The sequence below is a fragment of the Rattus norvegicus genome, chromosome 11 (genome assembly GCF_036323735.1).
Source record: "Rattus norvegicus strain BN/NHsdMcwi chromosome 11, GRCr8, whole genome shotgun sequence".
In the NCBI taxonomy this organism is placed as follows: Eukaryota; Metazoa; Chordata; class Mammalia; order Rodentia; family Muridae; genus Rattus; species Rattus norvegicus.
The window spans coordinates 98,656,057-98,674,799 of record NC_086029.1 but is presented as its reverse complement, the minus strand read 5'-3'; the positions used below and the strand labels follow the sequence as shown (position 1 = coordinate 98,674,799).

Below are 18,743 nucleotides of genomic sequence, written 5' to 3'. Positions count from 1 at the left end.
AGCGGCTGCTGTTTGTTCACCTTTTCTTGAACTTCTTTTCTTTGAAATATTGCTTAGTTTGTTGTTGAGTGTATATTATCATTTGTCTTTCAAAAGGGCTCCGCACATCAGTGTTAGTAGAGTTAGGAAGAGCACACTAATATTTTACTGCTATCATGTCTAGGTACTGAAGTACAGTCTTCACTTTTGAAGTCTGTGGCCTTCTTTTTGGAAAGCATAGCAACATGTGATGCTAGAACAGTAGAACAACGCTTTGGCACTGGGCTGACCGGCCCTCCCAGTGTCCAAGAGGAAGAAAAATACAATTACAGCAAATGCACAGTCTTGGTCCGGATTATGGAATTTACCACAACCCTGCTCGTCACCTTTCCAGAAGATTGCAAGGTAAGGTCTCATTTCCTGTTCTGTTAATTGAAGACTAGGACTTTGTAATGTCAAATGTTTTAAGTTTCTCTAAGATCAAAGGTTCTTCTCCTGTAATGTTTACATTATGATTCAAAATTACAGTTATCAAGTAGTAATCAAAAGAACTTTATGGTTGGGGTTGCCATAACATAAGGAACTATATTAAAGGTTGAGAACCAGTGCCTTAGATCATTAGTCAAAGGGAGAAATTACATCAAAATTACATTGAGATCCAATCTTTGCCCAGTTCAAATATTAATAATCAAGAAATAAAATAGAGACAAGTGCTGGTGATGACTGAGAAGCAAAGCAAGTCAAGTGCTGCTTTGGAGAGCTAGGCCTGGATATGTAGTTCAGTGGGAAAGTGCTTGCTTGCCATGTGTATGCTGTGGATTCCATGACTAATACTGTAATTTCACTAAAAATTAGGATCAAAAATTAGCCCAGCCGCTGTGGAAATCAATATTCTTTAAAACTAGAAGTGGAATCACTGTATATGACCCGGCACACTATCCTGGTCACATACCAAGGGAGTCAGCCAAAGCATAGCGATTTCTGCATGTTTACTTTCATTTGCTTGCTTGCTTGTTTTGAAGATAAGTGGAAATTTTAAGCATGTCTGGCTGAATCTTACTGTGTAAACCAGGATGGCCTGGAAATCACAGATTCACCTGCCTCTGCCTCCAAAGTGCTGTGATTAAAGGTTTGTTCCTGGCTATATCCATGTTTATCACAGCACTACTCATGGCCGCAAGTTAGAGATGCAACCAAAGTGCCTTTAATGGGTGGATGAATAATGAATGTGTGTGTTTATATGCATAATGGTGTACTATTCTTCAGCTATAATGAATAATGAAACATAATTTACTGGAGAATAAATGAAAGTAGAGATCATATTAACTGATCAGCCAAACCCATTCAAGTATCACACATTTCCTGTCATGTGTGGACTAGAGAGGACATGAATATAAAGGGGTGAGGCACTTTCAAAGAGGAAAAAGTGATGAGAGAAGGGGACATGATAGAGTAATGGGGAGTTCAGCACACATCCTCAAAGTGGGTGATCGCATGAACGATATAATTACTCTGTATAATTGATATTTCCTAACAGATTTTGAAAGTGGCTTTGGATCCTCTGAGACTTTTCTTTCTCTTTTTTCAATATTTCTTTTTTAATATTTTTTATTAGATATATTTCCTTACTTACATTTTAAATGTTATTCCCCTTCCCGGTTTCCTGTCCAGAAGGCCCATCTCCTCCCTGCCCCCTCCCCCCATATGGGTATTTCCCCCCATCCATCCCCCTTACTGCCCCCCCCATATTCCCCTGCACTGGGAGTCAAACCCTGGCAGGACCTAGGGCTTCCCCTTCCACTGGTGCCCCAACAAGGCTATTCTCTGCTACATATGCAGTTGGAGCCCTAGGTCAGTCCATGTATACTCTTTAGATAGTGGTTTAGTCCTGGAAGCTCTGGTTGGTTGGCATTGTTGTTTTTATGGGGTTGCAAGGTCCTTCAACTCTTTCAATCCTTCCTCTAATTCCACCCCCCCCAAGGGGGTCCTGTTCTCAGTTCACTGGTTTGCTGCTAGCATTGGCCTCTGTATTGGCCGTGCTCTGGATGTGTCTCTCAGGAGAGATCTATATCTGGTCCCTTTCAGCATGCATTTTTTTTTACCTTCATCTATCTTATCTAGTTTTGGTGGCTGTATATATATTGGCTACATGTGGGGCAGGCTCTGAATGGTCATTCCTTGAGTCCCTGCTCTAAACTTTGCTTCCATATTCCCTCCTATGGGTATTTTTTCCCCTTTTAAGAAGGAGTGGGAGCATCCGCATTTTGGTCATCCTTGAGCTTCCTTTGGTTTGTGAATTACATCTTGGGTAATTCGAGCTTTTTGACTAATATCCACTTATAAATGAGTGCATACCAAGTGTGTTTTTCTGCAATTTAGTTAACTCACTCAGGATGATATTTTCAAGTTCATTCCATTTGCCTATGAATTTCATGAAGTCATTGTTTTTGATAGCTGAGTAGTACTCCTTTGTGTAGATGTACCACATTTTTTGAATCCATTCCTCTGTTGAAGGGCATCTAGGTTCTTTCCAACTTCTGTCTATTATAAATAAGGCTGCTATGAGCATAGTGGAGCCTGTGTCTTTGTTGTATGTTGGAGCATCTTTTGGGTAAATGCCCAGGAGAGGTATAGGTGGGTCCTCAGGTAGTGCAATGTCCAATTTTCTGAGTAACCTCCAGACTGATTTCCAGAGTGGTTGTACCAGTGTGCAGTGCCACCAACAATGGAAGAGTGTTCCTCTTTCTCCACATCCTCACCAGCATCTGCTGTCACCTGAGTTTTTTATCTTATCTATTCTGACTGGTGTTAGGTGAAATCTCAGGGTTGTTTTGATTTGCATTTGCCTGATGACTAAGGATGTTGAACATTTCTTTAGGTGCTTTTTGACCATTTGATAATTCTCTGCTGAGAATGTTTTCTTTAGCTCTGTACCTCATTTTTAATAGGGTTATTTGGCTCTCTGGAGTCTAACTTCTTCAGTTCTTTGAATATTTTGGATATTAGGCCTCTATCAGATGTAGGTAATTGACAAAGATACTTTTCCAATCTGTTGGTTGCTATTTTGTCCTAATGACAGTGTCTTTTGCCTTACAGAAGCTTTGCAGTTTTATGAGATCCCATTTGTCTATTCTTGATCTTAGAGCATAAGCCATTGTGTTTTGTTCAGGAAAATTTCCCCAGTGCCCATGTGTTCGAGACTCTTCCCCACTTTTTCTTCTATCAGTTTGAGTGTATCTGGTTTTATGTGGAGGTCCTTGATCCACCTGGACTTAAGCTTTGTACATGGTGATAAGAATGGATCGATTTGCATTCTTCTACATGCTGACCTCCAGTTGAACCAGCACCATTTGGTGAAAATGCTATCTTTCTTCCATTGGATGGTTTCAGCTCCTTTGTCAAAAATCAAGTGACCATAGGTGTGTGGATTCATTTCTGGGTCTTCAATTCTGTTCCATTGATCTATCTGCCTGTCTCTGTACCAATACCATACAGGTTTTATGACTATTGCTCTGTAATACTGCTTGAGGTCAGGGATGGTGATTCCCCCAGAAGCTCTTTTATTGTTGAGTATAGTTTTTGCTATCCTGGGTTTTGCTCTTTCTATCTCTATAAAGAATTGAGTAGGAATTTTGATGGTGATTACATTGAATCTGTAGATTGCTCTTGGCAAAATGGCCATCTTTTCTATATTAATCCTGCCAATCCATGAGCATGGAAGATCTTTCCATCTTCTGAGATCTTCCTCAGTTTCTTTCTTCAGAGACTTGAAGTTCTTGTCATTTCTGTTTCAATGATCTGTCAATTGATGAAACTGGGGTGTTAAAATCTCCTACTATTATCATGTGAGGATTTCTTTTATGAATCTAGGTGCCCTTGAATTTGAAGCATAGATATTTAGGATTGAGAGTTCATCTTGGTGGATTTTTCCTCTGATGAATATAAAGTGTCCTTCCTTATCTTTTTTAATGACTTTTGGTTGAAAGTCATTTTTCTTTGATATTAGAATTGCAACTCCAGCCTGTTTCTTTTGGCTGTTTGCTTGGAAAATTGTTTTCCAGCCATTTACTCTGAGGTAGTGTCTATCTTTGTCTCTGAGGTCTGTTTCCTGTGTGCAGCAAAATTCTGGGTCCACTTTGTGTATAGTCTGTTAGTCTGTGTCTTTTTATTGGGGAATTGAGTCCATTGATATTGAGAGAATAGTGATTAAGGAATAGTGATTGTCGCTTCCTGTTATTTTCGTTGTTAGAGGTAGAATTTTGTTTGTCTCTCTCTTGGTTTCATTGCAATGAAATTATATTCTTGTTTTCTGTATGATATAGTTTCTCTCCTTGTGTTGGAGTTTTCCATCTATTATCCCTTGTAGGGCTAGATTTGTAGAAAGATATTGTGTTAATTTAGTTTTGTCATGGAATTATCTTGGTTTCTACATCTATGTTAATTGTGAGTTTTGCTGGATATATTAACTTGGGCTGGCATTTGTGTTGTCTTAGGGTCTGTATGACATCTGTCCAGGATCTTTCATAGTCTCTGGTGAGAAGTCTGGTGTCATTCTTATAGGTCTGCATTTATATGTCATTTGACCTTTTTCCCTTACTGCTTTTAATATTCTTTCTTTGTTTCGTGCATTTGGTGTTTTAATTATTATGTGACGGGAAGAATTTCTCTTCTGGTCCAATCTATTTGGAGTTCTGATGCTTCTTGTACGTTTATGGGCATCGTTTTCTTTAAGTTAGGGAAGTTTTTTTCTATAATTTTGTTGAATATTTTTACTGGCCCCTTAAGTTGAGAGTCTTCACTCTCTTCTATATCTATTGTCTTTAGGTTTGCTCTTCTCATTGTGTCCTGGATTTCCTGGATGATTTGGGTTAGGAGCTTTTTGCATTTTACATTATCTTTGACAGTTGTGTCGATGTTTTCTATGGTATCTTCTGCCCCTGAGATTCTCTCTTCTATCTCTTGTATTCTGTTGGTGATGCTTCTCTTCCTTAGGTTTTCTATATACAGGGTTGTCTCTCTTTGTGCTTTCTTTATTGCTTCTATTTCCATTTTCAATTAGTTCATCTGTTTGATTGTGTTTTCCTCTAATTATTTCAGTGATTTTTGTGTTTCCTCTCTAAGGGCTTCTACTTGTTTACTTGTGTTTTACTGCATTTCTTTAAGGGAGTTCTTTATGTCTTTCAGAAATTCTTCCATCATTATCAAAAAATGTGATTTTAAGTTTAAATCTTGCTTTTCCAGTGTGTTTGGATATCCAGTATTTTCTTTGGTGGGAGAACTGGGTTCTGATGATGCCAAGTAGTCTTGGTTTCTGTTGCTTGGGTTCCTGCACTTGCCTCTAGCCATTGGGTTGTCTCTGGTGTTTGCTTGTCTTGCTGTTTCTGAGAGTGACTTGACTCTGCTGTAGGCCTCTGTGTCAGCACTCCTGTAGAACTGTTTTCCTGTGTTCTTTCAGCCTTTCCTGTGAACAGGTGTTCTGATTTCTGGTGTGTCAGCATTCCTGGAGACTGTCTTCCAGCTCTAGGCACGGGCAGGAATCAAAGCATCCTGCCCCTGTTTGCTCGTAGGTCCTTGCACCCAGTGGGCACAGTTGGCACTATGCGATTATTTCTTGGGTCTTGACTTTGAGCAGAGGGTAGTCTCCTCTGCCTTCTCAGAAGTATCCACACTTTTGAGGGTCCAGCTCTCTCCCCCATGGGATTTGCGTGCAGTGAGCTGTTTGGCCATTTCAGTTCGGACCTGGGCGCAGAACAGTACCATGAGTTCCGGCGGCTGTCCGTTCCTGTATCCCTGTGTCCAGAGGCACTGTGCAGTTTCCCCTTGGACCGGGGATGTGGGCAGAGGTTTGCAGAGGTGGCAGCCTGATCTCCAGATGTCTGCCCTCCTGGGTGGTCAGCTCTCCTCCCCCGAGACTTTTCATTACAGGAGATTATTCTTATTTACTTCATTTGATAGGTAAATGTCCTATGTATTTATAATGTACACCATGATATTTTTACCCATGTATATATGTGGTTAATTCAAACCAATTAACATCTCTATTCTCTCTCTCGTGTGTGTGTGTGTGTGTGTGTGTGTGTGTGTGTGTGTGTGTGAAGCTTTAAGTATAGTCTTGGCCATTTTTAAGTATGTATTGTTGTTAACTATAGTTACCAACATGTATAATCTGTTTTTGAAAATAAATGTTTAAAATCCTTAATCTGAAAGTCAAAACTCTGAAATATTTGTATATCAAAATGTTTTATGTTTTGATATCAGAGTAGTGTTACTTATGTAATAGAGTCTATCTAGATCTTTTAAAAAGAAATTGAAATCTGAATCCTTTTGGTGTCAAGCATTTTTATACTCTTCAACCCTTTTGAGAAAGTTTGCCAGACTTTCTTAGTATTGTGAATATTCCCAGCCTTGTGGTCCCTGTTCACCGTGTGAAAAGAGAGCTACTGTTGATGAAATACTTTCATTTAGGGCATCTTTTCTTTTTTTCTAGCTCCTGGAGAAGGACTTGTGTAACACAAAGCTTATGAAGGTCTTAGTGAAAATGCTCTGTGAGCCCCTGAGCATAGGTTTCAATATTGGCGACGTCCAGGTTATGAACCATCTTCCCAGCATTTGTGTGAACCTGCTGAAAGCATTGAGGAAGTCCCCATACAGAGACAAGCTGGAGACTCACCTGAAGGAGAAAGTGACAGCACAGAGGTGGGCACGTGGGCCATACTCCCCTTTTCTGTGATTTAAGGTTCTCACACATCCAGTATTTCTGGCATCCATGTAAAGAGCAGGTCCTCAAGAATATGTGTGTGTGTGTGTGTGTGTGTGTGTGTGTGTGTGCGCGCGTGCGCGCACCCTCTCATGCACACAAATGATCTGAAATGTATTTTGGAAGTCATGAGCTTCATTAATTCCTTCCCTGTATATAAGAGAACAGTATATGTGCTTAGCACTATACTGGCTTTCCATGGCTGGTTTGTCCTGTGAACCTTTTTCTGGTGTTACCTTTGTGTCTTCCAGTGCTGTAAAATGAGTTTGAGTGACAGGTGATTATTGAATTTAAAACAGTGCAAACAGTTCTTTAGGGTATTCTTATATGGTTTTGTTTTTTTTTTTTTTTATGGCCAGTGTTGAAGAGCTCTGTGCTATTAACTTGTGTAGCTCTGCAGCTTGCCAAGAAAGGACCAAGTTGCTGTCTCTCTTATCAGCTTGTAAACAGCTTCACAAAGCTGGTTTCTCTCATATTATATCTGCATCTCAGGTAACCATGATCATTTCGTTTTTACATATCTTTTAGCTTTATTATGGTAATTTAGTTATAGTCCATGATTTTTTTATATTATTTGTTTAAAGTACTTCATGTACAGAATGTACTGAAGTAGAAATTACAGAACATTAACATTTTGAAGTTGTCTCGAATGTGAACATCACAGTAAAGGTAGAGCGAGAGAGAAGTAAAGGGCGGTTTAGGCACCAATGGCTATAGTGTCTGTATCTCAGAAAGACATACATAGAAATCTGTAGCTTAAGAAAACAAAGATGGGTTAGAGTGTTCTAAGCACTGGAAAATACTCATCAATGTCAGCTAATACAGACGTTTTAACTAAAGGAGAAATGTGGTTTGTGTTAAACACCTCTTGCTAGGCACTTCATTCAGTTTTTCCTTTAGTCTACAGCATTAAACCATTCCATTGGCATGAGACTGCTGTCCTTGGTTTATAATGGCATTGCGCCTGCACAGGAAAAGCAGTACCTGCAGTCTTTGGATCCCAGCTGTAAGAGCCTGGCCAGTGGACTCCTGGAATTAGCCTTTGCTTTTGGAGGACTGGTAGGGAAAATAGCTGCATCCTTACTTCCTACTTGTGCATCTCTAAAAAGTGTGAATTTAGATGTGTTATATATGTATTATAATTGACTTGCTGACTTTCTCTCTGAGTTTAAAGTAAAAAGCATAAAATTCTGAAGTCGAAGTTTCTGTCCAGCTTTGTTTAGGCTAAAAGCATTTAACCTGTGTTGACATGCTTCTTCCCTATTCTTGTTGGTCTTAGAATGGAGGGTTAGAGGAACCGTGGATGGCAATCAGGAAGTACCCAAAGCAGCACACCAACCAAAGTCCTCACAGCTCTTTTGAGCAGAGCTGGCATCAGATAATCCGTTGTACTGAGATCCGCAACCGTTCCTGTGTGTTTATTCCATCCTACCCTCCCTCATTAATCCTTCCCTTGCAGGACCTCTTCTTTGTCTCATTGAGGATCTCAGTATGGCTCAGTTCCCAAACAACTTGTTCATACTGGACTATTCTCTGAATACAACAATGTTGTTCTAGAAAATTGGAAGCAATATCAATTTAGGAAATTTCTTTCACGATGTGAAACCTAGAAAATAGAAGTTCAATTAAATATATGTAATTTAAACTTGAGTCCTGATATAACATATCAGATTCCCATTAGATGGATCTTTGTAGTGTTAACTGTGAACCTATAACCTCAGGGTCTTTCTGGGGATAGGTTCTCTGCTAAGGTCTTCTCTCTTCCTTAGTGTGAGCATCTTGTGAGTTTGCTCCTGAATTCATCAATGTTGTCTACACAATATCTGGGCAGTTCACAGAGAAACATTAGCTTCTCCCATGGGGAGTATTTCTACAGTTTGTTTCCAGAAGTAATCAACACTGAACTGTTGAAAAGTCTTGATGTTACTGTATCAAGGCTTCTGGAGTCATCTTCAGATAATCCCAAAATGGTAAGGAACATTCTCTTTACATATTTCCTTGTCTAATGCTCACAAAGGATTTTTGTGTTTCTGATGGTTTTTTCTTAAAACCTATTTCTGTCTGGAAGGTTGGAAGCTTTTGCTAATGTATAAAAATAAAATCCAGGGCTGGAGAGATGGCTCCAGTGGTTAAGAGTACTGACTGCTCTTCCAAAGGTCCTGAGTTCAATTCCCAGCAACCACATGGTGGCTCACAACCATCTGTAATGGAATCTAATGCCCTCTTCTGGTGTGTCTGAAGACAGTTACAGTGTACTCATCCTATAAATAAAATAAATTGAAAAGAAAATCCATAGAAACAAAACATAGTCTTTAAAGCTAGTAGATGTTGATAGATAATAAGATCCTGGTTATTTTTCCTATTCCCTCGTGCCCCTTAAACCTCTAAACTTAACACTATAGGATAGTCTTGTAGGATACTTACTTTCGCCAGAATGTCATATTAGAGCTTCCACACCTGTTCCTGCCTGGCAGTGTTTATTTCAACATCATGTTTAGGCTGGCCCTCCACGCAGCTCTCACAGCTTTAGTGTCATGCTTTGTTTTCCTGCATGTTCTTGCCACAACCCTCTTTGCCTCATCATGGTAACTCTTTAGACTGTGATATTTAATATATTTGTTTTTTGTTTGCTTAACTTAGGGGATTTTGAAGGTTTTGTTTTTGTTTATTTGTTTTTCATTTTTATTTTATTTTAATTTTATATATTACTATGTAGCCCTAGCTGCCCTGGATCTCACATTATAGACCAAGTTGCTTCAAACTTAACAGAGGTCCTCCTGCCTTTTTCTTGGCCTTTGGCTTCTAAGTGCTGGAAATATGTTGCCTAACCTGGCCTGACTTACAGGACTTTTGAATACTACCTGCAAGTAACATTTTAAATGTCTGTAGGAAGTAGAACACTGAGCTGCTAGTGACTTAGGAGTTATAATTTTCTAGTAAGCTGACCTTTTATACATACTCTTCTTATCCATTGTCAAGAAGTAATCCATGCTATATGAAAATGCTTGTGTTGTCAGAAAAGTGGGAATATTGTGTGATAATCTAACCAAACTAATTATGTTATTCTGTTGTAAAGGTGGTGGTAGAATGAGCAGAAATACATGCAGGGGTAGTTGTGTCCATACAAGAGCAGTTTCCTCCTCTCCCAAGTAGAAGCACATGGAGAATGGTCCCCGTCCCCGCCCTCATTGCAGAATGGGCACAAGGGTATTAGCAGGGTCACACTCTGCTTTCTGTGGGAATATTCATGTTCAGATGCACTTGGGTAAACACCTGTTACAGAACTATCATGTTCATTTTACTAGAATAACTTGTGACATGAAAGTGTATCTTTTTTATTCTTATCAATATTAATAATTTTTCTTCAATCTACTAAATCTTTTCAGGTGAGTACTATTTTAAATGGTATGTTAGATATGAGCTTCAGGGATCGAGCTGTTCAGAAACACCAAGGACTGAAGCTTGCGACTGCAATTCTGCAAAACTGGAGGAAGTGTGATTCATGGTGGGCCCCAGATTCTGCTCCAGAGAGCAAAACGACTGTGCTGTCCTTACTGGCAAAAATGTTGCAGGTATTTTGAAATTAATTTAAAACACATTCCTATTAAGTTGTTGGGTTTTGTTTGTTTGTTTCTTGTTCTTTTTGATACAAAGTCTCACCTGTGCAATCCTAAGGAGCCTTGCATCTTTACATTTTTCTACCATGACCTCCTGAGTACTGAGATTACAAATGTTTACCACCACGGATGGTGTGTTCATTATTCTGAAGTCTAGCTTACATTTAAACACTATGGTGAAAGTACATTCAAAATTAATTTGTTTGATAAAGTAAATATATTCTGGTGAGATACCTGTCACTTACTTTTTACTTTTTCTTTTGCTTTATACCACTGTTTATTATGCTTACCATTTTAAAATTTTTCTTATTATTGTTTCTTTCTTTACAAGCTTTGTCTTAGCAGAAAATAATAGTGTTTCTAAAGCAACATTGTTGAAATATATTTTGAGGTTCAAGAACAAATAATATGAGTTCTGAAACTTAAATATTTAAAAATATGTTCAAAAATTTGAGGCATAATACAGAAATTTCTCACATTTTTATTTCCCTTTAGATTGATTCAACTTTATCTTTTGATACAAATCACAGCTCATTTTCTGAAATCTTCACAACGTATGCTAATCTACTTGCAGATACAAAGTTGGGTCTACACTTAAAGGTAGATGAATTTAACACATTTGTCTTTTTTTCACATCTTTACATTTTTGTTCATTTGTCATGTTGGACTTTTTGCAGAGAGACATGTAGAAAACGTGAGACTTGTAATAGTAAAGGGATTAGCATTAAAATCCCCCTTATTCTGACTGATCAGATCTGTTTAAACACGGAGTCCTCATGAGACTTGGGCTTTGGTCTACCTGATCTACAAGTACTTGAGTATGTCTTCTCAAAAGATGTGCATACTTGTGTGTGTGAGGGCAGGTGAGCATATGTATATATATAACACATGCTGTTATAGATCTTCAAATTCTGTCAAGGCCTAGTATTACTTCCTACATGTACCAAACAGCAGGCCCATGATTTTCCAGGGGTTTTCCCATTCTCTACCACCTGTCTCACTACTGTAGGAGTAGGGATTACAGCTGTGCACTGCTGTGCCTGCATTGCCTGAGTTTTGGGGATCAGACCTTAGGCCCTCACACATTTGTAGCAAGCACATTTCTTAATGAACTATTTCCCTAGCCCAAAAACATTTCTTTAAGTGTAACCGTATGATCTTTAACTTTTGTGTTTATAAATATCAGATTTAAATTGGTATTTTGGAATTACTGTAGTAATTTCAAACTATTTTTTTGTCTTTTTTCCTATTGAAATCTTTTAGTAATGGGGGTACAAGAAAATAATTTTTTGTTATGAAGTTTAAGGTCCTGTAATGTAGTCTTCATGAAAGAATGCTTTTATTATTATTATTATTATTATTATTATTATTATTATTATTATTGGATAATTCTTCAGTATGTTCTGTATGACTCATGTAGTTTTTCTCCTTCAAATGTGAAAGTTTTGGACTTTGCCTGTTATTCAAAGGAGATAGGAATTAATACCTAGTTCCTCTTCAACTCAATATGAAGTTATGTGGGGATTTGGCAAACAAATATTTATAAACTCTCCGTAGAAGCCATTTTTTGTATATAGAATTTAAATGTAATCTCCATTTGTAAAACTGGTTTTTGCAGTGTAGTCTTTAAACTGTCGTCCATTTATACAGTGTATTTTGATCATGTCCACACATCGCTGCCTCCTTGCAACTCTCCTTAGTGCAGGCTCTCCTCTCCCAGCTCCGTGTCCTCCATGTCAGCCTGCTGGCTCCAGAATTGAAGCTTACATACATGGCTGCATTTTAGTTGGCTTTGGTGTCACCCAGAAGTCATTTGTTGAGTCTTTGCAGTGCATTCTTACAGGCTTTAGAGAGTAATGGTTTTATTTATCCTACAGGATTCGTAAGCCACAATTAGTGTGACTGACACTTACTGCTTCACAGGGCCAAGCCGTCATCCTTCTTCCATTCTTCACCAGAGTGACAGAAGACAGGCTAGGAGACCTAAAGCACATTCTGGAAAAGTTCATTGTTCTTAATTTCCCCATGAAGTCTGACGAATTTCCTCCTGATTCCCTGAAGTACAATAATTATGTGGACTGCATGAAAAAGGTTAGTTTTGGTGTCATCAGTACAACTTTGATTTTTTATCATTTCTTTCCACTATATTTTGAGGGGGTAAGTTTTTATTAACTGGTACACATACAAAAAATTAAACATATAATGGAATACCATGTAATGTTTAAATACAGATGTATACTATGCAATGTTTAAGCCAAGCTAAACATACCTACCTCTTCAAACACTTATCATTTTGTTATAATGAGAAGTTTCAAGACTCTCCTTTTTCTTTTTTAATGTATACTATATATCACTGTTATCTATGGTCAGGCTACTGTGCAGTGGTACCTCAGAACTTCTTATATCTGTGTAAAGATTTAGTGCCCACTAACAGCATTTCCCCATGCTTTCCTCTCCTTACAGTCCCTTCACTGTTTCCAGCCTCTGGTAATTAACACTCTACTATGTGTTTGTGTGAGTTCAGGTCTTTAGATTCCATGTATATGTGAAATCAACTACATTCCCATGCTTGGAATATTTTATTTAACATGGTCTTCCATTTTATCTGTTCCGGTAGAGATGATAAGATTTCAGCCCCTTTCAGGCTTGATGGCCTTCTATTGTATGTATGTATGTGTGGGTACACACACGCACACGCACACATATGCATGTATGTGTATACACACTCACATTTTCTTATTCTTTCATTAGCTGATGGACACTTGGGTTGTTTCCATTTTTTTTCTATTGTGCCACAGTAATATAGAAATTGCTGGGTTATATGGTTGTTCTCCTGTCTTTTCTGTTTCTGTGATAAATGAAATACTAACCAAAATAACTACGTCCAGGTCATAGTCCACTATTGAGGGAATTCAGGGCAAGTATTCCAGGAACCTTGAAGCAAGAACCATGGAGAGCACTACTTGCTGCTCACTCTCTGCCTCGGATGTTCATGCTCAGATACTTCTTGTACAGCCCAGGTCCACCTGCATAGGGATAGGGCACCAGTGGGGTGGGCTGTCCTATATCAAGTAGCAGTCTATATCAAGTAGCAGTCGAGACAGTTCTCCACAGACATAGCCAGTCTGACTGGGCAGTTTCTGTCAGATGTCTCCAGGCAGTTCTGCTTTTAAAATTGTGACTATGCTAATTTACGTTCCCAGCTACAGTGTGCAAGTGTTCCCTTTCCTCTAGAGCCTCACCCTCTCTTGTTACAGCCCTGGGACGTGGTTATGTCATTTTTGTGGTTTTAGTTTGTGTTGTCTCTGGCGATTGTTGGTATTATAAGCTTTTTCATATACATATTCATTTTTATGTCTTCTCTTGGGAAATGTGTTTATCTGTTGGCAATTTTTAAATAGTATTTTCTTTTTCCTTGTTTTGCTGTTGAGCTAATGAAGTTTCAGATGTATGTTAGGTGTGTTGGTCATTTCCTTTACTGTATAGAACCTTTATAGTTTGATAAAGTCTTGTCTGTTTTCACTTTTGTCTCCTGTGGTTTCATGGTATTTTATAAAACAATAACAAAAAGTTACCAAATTGCATGTTCAGACACATTTTTGCTTGTAGTTTTGTTGTAGTGTTAGGTCTTATATTTTTGACTCTGATACATATTTTAGTTCACATTTGACTGGTAAGAGGTAGAAATCTGGTTTCATTATTAAATATATAACTAGTCATGTCTCCAGCACTATTAAATATGTAACTATCCACCTGTCTAGCACCACTTACTGAACACATTTTTCTACGGTGTGCATTTTTAGCACTGTTGTTGAAAATCTGTTGGCTGTAAATTGGGAGCTTGCTCCTGGAATGTATTTTCTGTGCCACATATTCTGTTTTGTACCGGTACCATTTTGTCTTAGTTACTATAGCTTTGTAGTTTTTTTTTTTTTTTTTTTTTTTGGAGTCAGGTGATATAATACCGTCTGCCTTGTTTTTGTTCAAAATGGCTTTGGCTATTCAGAGTTTCTTGTTATCCTATAAGATTTCAAATTTATTTTTCAAGTTTCTTGTTTGTTTTTCAAGACAGGACTTCATGTAGCTTCTGCTGAGCTTTCCTGTATATCCAAGGATAACCATAATTTTCTGATCCTTTTGTTATTTCTTCCTGAGTACTAAGATCATAGGAGTGTACCACCATGGCTGTTTCATGCAGTGCTGCAGATGCATTCTGTCACTGAACTGCATCTCCCACCCCAATGCCTTTTTAGTCCTGTGAAGAACATCATTGGCATTTTACTAGAGATTGCATTAAATTTTAGATCATTTTGGATTTTATAGACCATTTAGCAATATTAGTTTCTCTTAATATGTAAGCATTATAGACTTTTCTTTTTTATGTCTTTTACAATTTTTTCATCAAGATTTTATAATTTTCATTGGTTAAATTTATCCCTAGGCTGGTGTGGTAGCGCACACCTGTAGTCCCAGCATTTGGTAGGCAGAGGCAGGTAGATCTCTGTGAGTTCAAGGTAAGCTTGGTCTGCACAGTGATGAGTTCCAGGCCAGCCAGAGCTACATAGTGAAACCTTGTCTCAAAACAAAAAACAAATACATCTATCTCTATTTTATTTTATTCTTTGTAGCTATAATAAGGAGGGATTTCTTCACTTACGCTTCAGATAATTCACATTGGCTTATAGTGGTGCTGCAGATTTTTGTAGATTTCTGTGTCCTGTTACCTTGCTGAACTAATTCATCAGTTATAATAAGTGTTCCAGTCTAGTTTTCCCAGTCTAGATCTCCTTTATATCTTCTCCATTTTAGAATTCTACGACATTCAGTTTTTAGAAGAAAACAGTTTTTCTTAGGTACTCTCTTCTAGTTGTGTGGTTATTTCCTTACGTGTTCTAGGTTGATTATTTACTCTCTTCTAGTTGTGTGGTTATCTCCTTTCGTGTTCTAGGTTGATTGCTTAGAAACCATTCTTCATCCTCTCTTTCCCTAATGGAGGAGTTGGATTGCCATGAGGTTAAGGTTAACCTTGGCAACAAATACAGCAAAAAGCATATCTTTTTTGGTTATTTCATCATAATGACCACAAGTCTGATTATGTTCAGAGTTGTATTGCTATTTTTAACAGTTCAAATACTTTCTTTTCCTTGTTTGTTTGTTTGTTTTTTGTTTTGTATTGTTGAGAATTGAACTCAGAACCTCACACATGTTAGGCAAATATCTTCCATCAGCAGCCCTGGTATTGAATGCTGTTGGTTTTAACATCTAGTGATGTATAGTAGATCTTTAGTACTTTCTTTTGATATAAACTCTTGAACATAAATGCAAATAAAATACTAAAGTATTTGAAGAAAAACTGTAACCCAAGAAAAGTATAAGTTAAGAGCTAGCTGCCATGAAACAGGAATGCTACATAGTGAAAGGGTTTTTTCCTGACACAAGGGCTTCTTGGCACTTGAGAGCCCAGGAGTATCACAAAGTCACACTGTGCAACTTTAGGGGAGCAGGGGCCAAAAAAGAACACCCTGCTCCTGACTTGACCACAAGACCAGGAGCAAGGGAAAAATACTCAGCCCCTTACCTGACTCCAAGCCCAAGATCAGGTCACAGAATCCTACCAGTCCCTGAGTTTTGCCCTAGAGTGTGACCACAGAGTCCCACCAACCCCCCTAAGCTTGCTGCAAGAGATACTACCAGTAATAGGTCACCCTGGAAAAGCTCCAACACACACACACACACACACACACACACCACACACCACACACCACACACACCACACACACACACACCACACACCACACACACACACACACATACATCACACACACCACACACACACACACACACTCCACACGCACACACACACACACACACCACACACACACACCCCACACGCACACACACACACACCACACACCACACACACACACACACACACCCCACACGCACACACACCACACACACACCCCACACGCACACACACCACACACGCACACACACACACACACACACCCCACACACACACACACCCCACACGCACCAGCTTCTGCTCAGTTCCATGGTCACCCTGGAAAAGCTCCAACACACACACACACACCACACACACACACACACACACACACACACACACACCGGCTTCTGCTCAGTTCCATGTTACTTCTCACCTGAGCAGAGGCAACCATTCTCTTGGGTTTTTCCTTTCCTAGTACATCTCTTGTGTGAGATTTGATGTGTGATGTGGTTTTGTGATATTCCTTTGGTCCAGATGCTAGGATACTGTTCCCATCAGAGCTGTAACACTTCCTCAGAGAAATCTTCATTTACAGAAGCAAAGCTATAACACTCGCATTTGGGAAACCTTTCTAGCCCGAGTAGGGCTGTAACATTTCTGTTGGGGAAGCCTTTCCCTTCAGAGATTTGTTGAGAAGAGACACAGAATGGTGGCTGCCTCTGATCAGGAACAGAGACAGCATAGTGCTGGGGGGGTGGGAGTGCGGGGGCTTTAATGGGGTTTTGGAGCATGCTCAGTGAGCTGGTGGAAAAGCATAGCATGGCGATAAGTACTGAGTGGTTGCCAACTTTGAAATGTTGTTTGGCTATTAATGCTGAGTCAAGGATGCAGGGATTTCCAAGTCCCAGACCTCCAAGGCAGGGAGATTTTTCCACTGAATTCAGGTCCTAGGAATTTAAGGCAAGCAGCAGAACAGAAAATGATCCACCTTAGAAACCAGACAGCTACTAGGATGTATTAGCTTAACTGGTAGGATGCTTGCCTCACTTGGGCAAAGTCCTGAGCACTATAACCAGGGCTCCTACTCTCCCTCCTTCAGAGGTGCAAACCACCAACAGGAAAAAAAGACAAAAAAAGGAACTCAAAAAGAACAGAGTCACTAAGGACATGACTAGTCACAAAGAAAATAAAAATTAGTTTTGGAGGTAAAGAAATGTTTACCTCCAAAATCTATGAAATAGGACTAGTAAGAGGCTGGAAATTACATGTGTAAAGGAAAATTTTAAGTTAGAACTTGTCTGTTTCTGAAGATAATATTGAAGATATCTCTTAGACTGTAAATGTAGAACATACAGACATTGCAATAAAGAGTGGGAGAGTGACCAAAATATAAACATTTGAAAGTTTATGTGAAATTATTGTATTTTTCCAATTAAAACTTTATATATATATTTATTTGTATCTCCACGTGTGTGTGCGTGTGTGTATCTGTGCATATATGGGAGTGTTTGTAAGTGTGTATGTATGTGAGTGTTTGTAAGTGTGTATGTATGTGTGTAAGTTCATGCCATTTCATACATGAAAACTTAGAGGACTACTTTCCAGAGGTAGTTCTCTCCTTTCCAGCATGGGGGTCTTAGAGATTGAACGAAGAGTGACAGCAAGCACCTTTACCTGCTGAACCATCCTGTACCCCCTTTCTCTATTTCAAAATTCAAGTTAGTTAGTAGACTGCACCTGTGGGACGTGCCTGCCATTCTAGAGCTTGAGAGGTAATCAAGAGCTCAACAACCAGTCTCAGCTGCATCATTAAGCTGGAGGCCAGCTGGCTGTATTAGACTTTGTCTCAAAATTTCAAAAAGTAAAATAAAATAAAAGACTAGAAAGATGGTTTTGCAGTTAAGAACACTTGTTGCTCCTGGAGAGGGCCTGAATTCAGTCCCCAGCACACACAGTTGTCCGTCCCTCCAGTTCCAAGCGATCCAGTTCCCTCTTCTGACCTTGGACACCAGGCGAGTTGCATCCATGCACGTGCACCCATGGTGTGCAGCTTTCCTAAGTCAGGGCTGCACACACTTTCACGACACTGATAATGGACTTCTTTTGTCCTTCTGTTCTGTTTTTAGTTCCTAGATGCTTTGGAATTATCTCAGAGTCCTATGTTGCTTCAGTTGATGACAGACATTCTTTGTAGGGAACAGCAACATATTATGGAAGAATTGTTCCAAACCACCTTCAAAAGGATCGCTAGGCGGTGAGTTACTGTAATCTAGGATTCCCTGGAGTCATAAGCGTGCTGTTTCTTGAGTTGACATGTTATCTTCTTGTTTTTAAAACAAACAAAAAAATATAGGAGGAATAGTAGTTCTCATAACTCACTGCTACATTTTAAATTTCTTTCTCCATAACACACTTTTCTTGTGGAAAAAATTAAAATCTATTTAATAATTAAGAGAATTAGGCTCCGGGGAGAAGAAACATCCTTTTCTCAGTTTTCTTCCCCACAGTGTCTTTTTTCTCATTACTGTTACAGGGTTACTTTTAAAAAGTTAAAGTACGTTTGTACCCATGTACTTAGGGAGCTAACATAAGAGCTCAACCAATTCTTCTGTCCCATGGGCCCTGGGGAGCAAACTCATGCTTTTTAAGCCATCTATTCAGA

At 38.9% G+C, this 18,743-nt stretch overlaps 1 protein-coding gene across 4 annotated transcripts in view; it reads left to right on the top strand.

Annotated features, from left to right (window-relative positions):
* The window catches only part of Prkdc (protein kinase, DNA-activated, catalytic subunit), a 217,548-nt gene that overhangs the window by 87,700 nt on the left and 111,105 nt on the right, over positions 1 to 18,743 (top strand). For all 4 annotated transcript variants that reach the window (NM_001108327.2, XM_039088537.2, XM_008768933.4 and 1 more), the window contains 9 exons: positions 164 to 384; positions 6,467 to 6,675; positions 7,096 to 7,228; positions 7,637 to 7,795; positions 8,506 to 8,706; positions 10,123 to 10,308; positions 10,849 to 10,953; positions 12,277 to 12,444; positions 18,208 to 18,335. In NM_001108327.2, the coding sequence (NP_001101797.2) occupies positions 164 to 384; positions 6,467 to 6,675; positions 7,096 to 7,228; positions 7,637 to 7,795; positions 8,506 to 8,706; positions 10,123 to 10,308; positions 10,849 to 10,953; positions 12,277 to 12,444; positions 18,208 to 18,335 (1,510 nt within the window). The remainder of the gene's footprint in view (positions 1 to 163; positions 385 to 6,466; positions 6,676 to 7,095; positions 7,229 to 7,636; positions 7,796 to 8,505; positions 8,707 to 10,122; positions 10,309 to 10,848; positions 10,954 to 12,276; positions 12,445 to 18,207; positions 18,336 to 18,743) is intronic.